The 7,345-nt window shown below is 36.3% G+C and overlaps 1 protein-coding gene across 1 annotated transcript; it reads left to right on the top strand.

Annotated features, from left to right (window-relative positions):
- Positions 1 to 450: 450 nt before the first annotated feature.
- On the top strand, positions 451 to 5,759 carry LOC125482479 (sodium channel protein type 2 subunit alpha-like; the record flags this gene model as incomplete). Its single annotated transcript, XM_048594561.1, has 2 exons — positions 451 to 721; positions 3,164 to 5,759. Coding segments are annotated over 2 exons (1,455 nt in total), but the record flags the coding sequence as incomplete, so codon positions are not given.
- Between the last annotated feature and the right edge of the window lie 1,586 nt (positions 5,760 to 7,345).

Here is a 7,345-nt window from a genome sequence, read left to right as displayed (position 1 = left end):
CAGAGGAGCAGGAAAGCTGCTTGTTTGGGTCTGGACCCTTCTAGAAGGTTCCAGATCCGAAACGTCAGCTTTCCTGCTCCTCTGATGCTGCCTGGCCTGCTGTGTTCATCCAGCTCTACACCTTGTTATCTAAGGTATTGACTCAGTTCTCCTAGGCTTTCATTTCTAACTTTGCAAAGACATTTTCTGTTAAGCATAATTTGTGCCCAAAAAAATTCAGTAACATTTTCAGTCTTAAGATTTTTATAACTGTATTCGCAAATAAATATACTTGGGCAGTAATTCCTCCATACAATATGGTGCCACAGTTTATTGGTAAATCTCAGTATTTATGTTTGTACAGTATAGTACAAAATTTCTGACTTTATATCTTGAAAGATGTGATGTTATTGTGTCCTTTCATGTGCTGTTAGGAATAACTAATTTATTTGTTCCTTTTTTATTTTATAGAACAAGATTCAAGGAATGGTGTTTGATTTTGTAACTCAGCAAGCCTTTGATATCACCATCATGATTCTCATCTGCCTTAACATGGTCACCATGATGGTGGAGACAGATAATCAAAGTAAAAAGATGGATGATGTCTTACATTGGATCAACGTGGTTTTCATTGTCCTTTTCACAAGCGAGTGTGTGCTCAAACTTATTGCACTCCGCTATTATTACTTTACAATAGGCTGGAATACTTTTGACTTTGTGGTGGTCATTCTTTCTATTGTAGGTAAGGTTGTTATTGGATTTAATAATATATTCAAATTGATTTTTTCTTCAAGTTTTCCTGTCATTGCAATTGAATGTATTGGCTAGAATTTTATCCCCAAAGTCATGTTAAGTGCAGAGTCAGGAAATTTCCCAACTTCATGAACCTGACTTGGGAAACTTTTACCAAATGGCAGATTTTCACCATGTGAAAAAAATCATCCTATTTACAATAAAAAACAGTGGAGCCCTGACACTCCTTTATCCCCCACACACTCTGTATGTCCCACCATAACAATCCATGCCAGTTCATGCCTCTACCAAATGTCTGCGGCTCCACAAAACATTCTCAGTCACCTGCTATTCTCTACTAATCCTCATGGTGCCTCATATCCTTCTTACTAGCCCATGCCCCTCCATACACCCATGACCTTCATACCTCCTATACCAACTTAGTTCCAATTCATGCCAATCCATGATCTGCTATTCATCTCCATGGGCCTTTATAACTCCCTATGCCAACTCAGTGTTGATGTATGCCAATGATATGCTACTATCACCATGGCCCTTTATAGCACCTATCACAACTTAAAACCAATTCAAGACAACCCGTGACACCCCATTAATCACCATTTGTCTTAACCAACCATGCCAACTCATTGTGTAGGCTCATGAGTGGGCTTCCGTAGCCCTGCTGATGTGAATCAGAATAAAGCTCTAAATACATGTTACAGAATTCGCAATATTAAAAAAACTCTATTAAAAATCCATTCAATACATTTAAATCCCTTTACATTCTTATTCTTCTATGAAAACAACGCTTGTTATTCATAGCTCTACTTCAAAGGCAGCTAATCCTTTTATAACTACTTGCAGCCGTCAATAAATCTAAATCTACAGACCTCCACCCCTCCAATCCCCCACCATTGAATGGATTGCTTGTGGAAGTAGTCCCAGAGTGTGACCTAAGTGGAGGAGTTTGGGGCTCCATTTGACTAAGTGCTCAAGAAAGACTGTTGAACTTTTAACTTATTTCTTTATTTTTCTAGTTTATTTTAAGAAGGACTTTAATGTTAACTATTACCTTATTTCTTTGTTTTTCTACTTGTACTATAATGGTCAGTAATGCTTAACCTTTTCACTTTGTTTCTCTCTTTTACTACTTAGTACCTAAGTCCTTTGTACCTAGATACCTTTGTATCTAAGAGAGGGCCCTGTTTTCGGTGACATTGTAAACTTTTCACTGTATTCCTATACTTCTGTACACGTGACAATAAAATCTAAATCTAATCTAACCTATCTCCATTTTAAGCCAACAAACATCTGTTGAAATTGCAAGCAACTTCTTTTTCGAACTGAAATTCACAATGGGTTTTGTTTTAATTTAAAGGGCTAGCCTTTTAGATGACAACTTGACAGTTCCACAGATCTTAGACTCCTTTTGTACACTTTCACATCTACTGTTAACAATCCCAAAGGGCGCTTGACCTCTCCAAAGAACTCTGGTAGATTTGTATCCTTTATTCAAATTTGTAAAGCCCATGAGTCATGTTTCAGAAACCTGAATGACAAAATTTGCTTCCGATTGGAGGCAGCTGCATTTCCAAATCTGCCCCTGCCCCTGCAAATCATGGATGAATAACATGTGCGCTGCCCCATTCCTATTCCTAGCAAAAATGGGTGCCAGATATGGAACTGGGATCTCTGGATTTGAGCTACCAGCACTATTTTGACTAAGGTACAGACCCCTTCCATCTTTGAAAAATCTTAAGCCATTGTTTTCATATTTGATTAATGCCTCCAATTGAAGTTGTTATATGAAAGATTATGTAACATAATTGCTTTTTAACAAAACCTCATGAATGTTAAATAAAGCATTACATTTTGCAGAAATATAACAAAAACTAAACGCATTATCACTGAATTCAATCCAGAATTAAAATGTTACAGTACTTTTAAACAATTATTCTAACATTTGGAAATGTTACGAGAAAGATTTTGCTTAAATATAAAGTGGAGATCGTTAGGAATTATTTAGAATAGCATACAGTCAGTAATATGTTGATATTGACCTATTTCATTTAATTAAATAACCAGTATCACTATTTGTCCATTCTTATGGTATACTTACACAGCTTGAAAAAAAATTACAATTCTGACTCAAGATCTTAAGATCATAAATTGAAAATAGTGTTTAGTGAAAAACATTAAGACAAAATGAAGTTGTTGTGTAGATGTTTTATAGATAAGAACATGCATTGCAATCTTCCCTAATGCAGTAACATATCCTGATATTAACATAATTCAAATCAGCCTATGTCTTGCTCTTCAGATTTGTGACATTTTCACAGTCCTTCATTGAATCACAACTTTGAAACATACTTCGAATTAGAAATGATCCTAAATGTATTATCACACTAAAATATGAAAAGCTGTGGCTAACACTTTTTTTCTTTTTTTTTAGGCATGTTCTTAGCTGAAATCATTGAAAAATACTTTGTGTCACCAACGTTATTTAGAGTTATCCGACTTGCCAGAATTGGTCGCATCCTGCGTTTAATCAAGGGTGCTAAGGGAATCCGTACACTACTGTTTGCATTGATGATGTCCCTTCCTGCTTTGTTCAACATTGGTCTGTTATTGTTCTTAGTCATGTTCATTTATGCCATTTTTGGGATGTCTAATTTTGCTTATGTGAAGAAGGAGTCGGGCATTGATGACATGTTCAACTTTGAAACTTTTGGGAACAGCATGATCTGCCTGTTTCAGATCACTACATCTGCTGGCTGGGATGGGTTACTGGCTCCGATTTTAAATAGTGGGCCACCAGACTGTGACCCAACAAAAGATAACCCAGGCAGCCCTATAAAGGGAGATTGTGGTAATCCATCAGTAGCAATTTTATTCTTTGTCAGTTACATCATAATATCTTTCTTGATTGTCATAAATATGTATATTGCTATTATCCTGGAGAATTTCAGTGTTGCTACTGAGGAAAGTGCTGAACCACTGAGTGAGGATGACTTTGAAATGTTTTATGAAGTATGGGAAAAATTTGATTCAGATGCAACTCAATTTATGGAGTATAGTAGATTGCATGATTTTGCAGATGCCTTGGAACCACCTCTTCGTGTTGCAAAACCCAACAGAATACAACTTATAGCTATGGATTTGCCCATGGTTAGTGGAGATAGAATTCACTGTCTTGATATTTTGTTTGCATTTACAAAACGTGTGCTTGGTGAGGGTGGAGAAATGGATGCTCTTCGACAACAGATGGAAGAACGCTTTATGGCATCCAATCCTTCCAAGATATCCTATGAGCCAATTACAACCACTTTGCGACGTAAACAGGAACATGTTTCTGCAACTATAATTCAGAGAGCTTTCAGACGATACCTGATTAGGCGAACATTGAAACAAGCCTCTTTCATGTTCAAAGAAAAAGGTAAAACAAGTGAGCTACTACCTGGCAAAGAAGAAATGGTAATAGATAAGTTTAATGAAATTTCCACTACAGACAAAACTGATATGACTCCTTCTACCACATCTCCACCATCCTATGACAGTGTAACAAAACCAGAGAAAACAAGAGAGGAGAAAGAAAAAGAAGATAGAGGCAAAGATGTAAGGGAGTATAAAAAGTAAAATGCAAACAAATAAAAAAAATATACTTATATGACATTGTTTACAGCCTTTTAAGTGTGACCCAACTGTATGAACAAGATTCCATTTGGAGATTTATGCCAAACTGACAATTAATACATATAAGGTCAGTGCCTAAAAAGGCAGTGATCTGCATCAGGAGACTGTGACTCTGTACAGCAGGGGGAGTCAGCAACCTAGATAGGAGGTTACTGTTTCCACTACCAATTGACACTGCTGAAGAGGAAAGTCAAAATGGCTACTAAGACTGTAGGGACGAGACAAAGGGACCAGAAAATTTTACATGTATGTGTGCCGTTAAATGTCAAACAATAGTATCTTTTATCCCTGTATTTTGCATTCCAGTTGCCACAGTTCCACAATTTATACCAGGCCCATAACAATTCACATTATTTTATAATTCATAAGTATAGTATATGTGACTATTTTTCTAAATGGGAATGGGGCTTTATGTTTTTGGGAAGGGGTTTCAAGCAGTACTTCTAAGTTAAGAGGTTCACCCCACAACTTTAGGAAAATGTGTTAAACATGTACAAAAATGTTTTGCATGGAAGCATGCCACACTCATTCATTGTGCATGAGAATCCATTAACTCATAAAATAAACAAGATTTTTTTCTATCTAGTGTTTCAGGGTGGCCCTGATGTCAAGGTGCTTTACTAAATGTGTTGTGCTCTATTTGAACAGTTCTAATATGTGCCTGTTAGTTAATTATAACCCCTAAACTGAGAGTTAATGGGTATTTTTATGTGGAACATTTACAGACAACTCTCAGCTGCAATTTTAGTGCAAGTTCTGGACACAATCACTATTTGTTCCTTTTATACTGCCATGGGTGAATATAATCAAAGAAATCCAGAGGGATCTGCCCAACAAATCTGAATTGACCAGAATTGAACTTTACTGAAAATTGCTGTGCTTTATCCTGCAGTATTGTTTAGCCATCTTCAGCTCTCAGCAGGATTGATATTAAACATGACAAATAAATCCCTCTGTTGTGTAAATAATTGTTTCACACTGTGGTGCATATTTGAGCAAAATGCAACGAAGACTGGGCAATCTTTGCATCAAATATGCACCACACTAAGTCTAGTTTGCAAGTTATGCCAGGTAATATGATGTATTCTGTATCATTATACATAGTTCCAATGCTGTCACTGGTGCATGTTTATATTGCCTTTGCTGCTGTACACTGTTCCTTCCACTGTCCAGAAGTGTTTGATAAATGGGAAGTAATAAGCCAGTGGTAAACTGAGAAATTGCTCAATATGACCTCACTCCTCCTAGTTTGCAGCTAAGAAGCTTTTCTTTCCATTTGAATTTTCTGATTAACATGGATAATGTTATGTTGTAAGATCAGACTTCACAGGATATCTTGCAAATTGCTTGAAATGCTCAAATATGTGGTTGGATTTTCTAAGAAAAATATAAATACTGTACAAATTCATTTTATTTTACTTTTCAGCATTTGTACATATAAAAAAGCTGAGAATTAATTCAGGTCAGTACTACAGTCACTTTTTTTTACGTTGATCCATAGCACTTTTTCTTCGATAAACTTCCCAAACAGAAAAACAAGAGAACAGCCAATTTTAGTTTACTTTTTAATAAATACACACATTTTTGGTACAACAAAACTTAATTCGTTAAAATTTGGGACCATGACTCACTTCCTTCTGCAAAGTGATATCTAGAAAAATATGAAACATTATTAAAATCTCAAGCACTGCCTGCATTGAGGGTATCAAGGAAATCCTTATTGCTACAAATTCCTCAATCCTTTTCTGTCCATTTGTATGGGCATTTTTGTCTTGTGAAATGATTCATGCTGCACTAGAACTGTTCAAAGTGGAAAATGAATCCACAGTTTTGTTTTTCACAAGGACAAAGTTGACCTTCTTTAACCACTCCCAGGTTATTTTGTGTTTTCTTACACAAAGAGAAGTTAAATGTAAATTCCTTTATTAAGCCTATTGACTTGTAGTGTATTAGTGAACTGCATGCAGGATAATGCTAATATTACCGTAAATAATGGTAAAACTACATTACAGAAACAAGCTAAGAGAATAAATAATTTTTTTTATTGTACGTTATAACTCTGACTCTGTGTGATTTTTTTTGTCTCAATATTGCACAGTTGTCTAATGCTCACATGTAAATTCCAAATTTGTGCCACATATTCTTCATACCAAATTATGTAAACTATTTTTTGGTTTATCAGAGTAAATAGTCTACTCAATTGTAAATTCTTGCACGTGCAAAGCTTTTCTCATTATTAGATAATCGTGCCTTTCCCTACAATTGCCTTCTTTGGTCCCACAAATCATGATTACTCATAATGTTTATTTGTATGATGCTATACCAAGGTTGTATTGTACTAATTTATTTCAGTTAACAGTTTCTATTTGAAACAGCCTAAATATAGTTTTCCTGTGAAGTGTCTTGAATATGCCAGAAAGATTTTGCTTCATGTCTATTTTATATATATCATCTGTCTGTCTTTTCTCAAGTACTTGGTACCAAAGATTGGGCCATGTGCTTCTACTGGCTTGGCCCACAATTATGGGCATTGTACTGCATTGGTTTGCCACTATCTGTTGCAGGATGGCTGACCAAGAAATACTCCTGCGCTTATCACCTGCCATCAGGCATATTGGAAAGATCTACAGGCTGACAATCAATCTGTTTGGCCAAGTCATGGACGCATCTTCATGTTATAGGACTTGAACCAGGAGATTCTGGCCCGGAGGTAGGGACGTTACCACTGTGCCACGAGAACTCCCTATGTGTAATACGCAAACTGATCTTCCCATTGCATTCACAATCAGATGGAGGATTTATAAATGCATGGGTATTATGCAAAATGATATTGACAGGGATAGTAGGAGCTGCAGATGCTGGACAATCGGAGACAACAAGGTGCAGAGCTGGATGAACACAGCAGGCCAAGCAGCATCATAGGAGCAGAAAGGCTGACGTT

This window comes from Rhincodon typus, unplaced genomic scaffold, assembly GCF_021869965.1.
Source record: "Rhincodon typus isolate 14 unplaced genomic scaffold, sRhiTyp1.1 hic_rhity00010974, whole genome shotgun sequence".
NCBI classification, from domain to species: Eukaryota; Metazoa; Chordata; class Chondrichthyes; order Orectolobiformes; family Rhincodontidae; genus Rhincodon; species Rhincodon typus.
The sequence above is the reverse complement of the archived record's forward strand: the minus strand, read 5'-3'. Positions and strand labels throughout refer to the sequence as shown.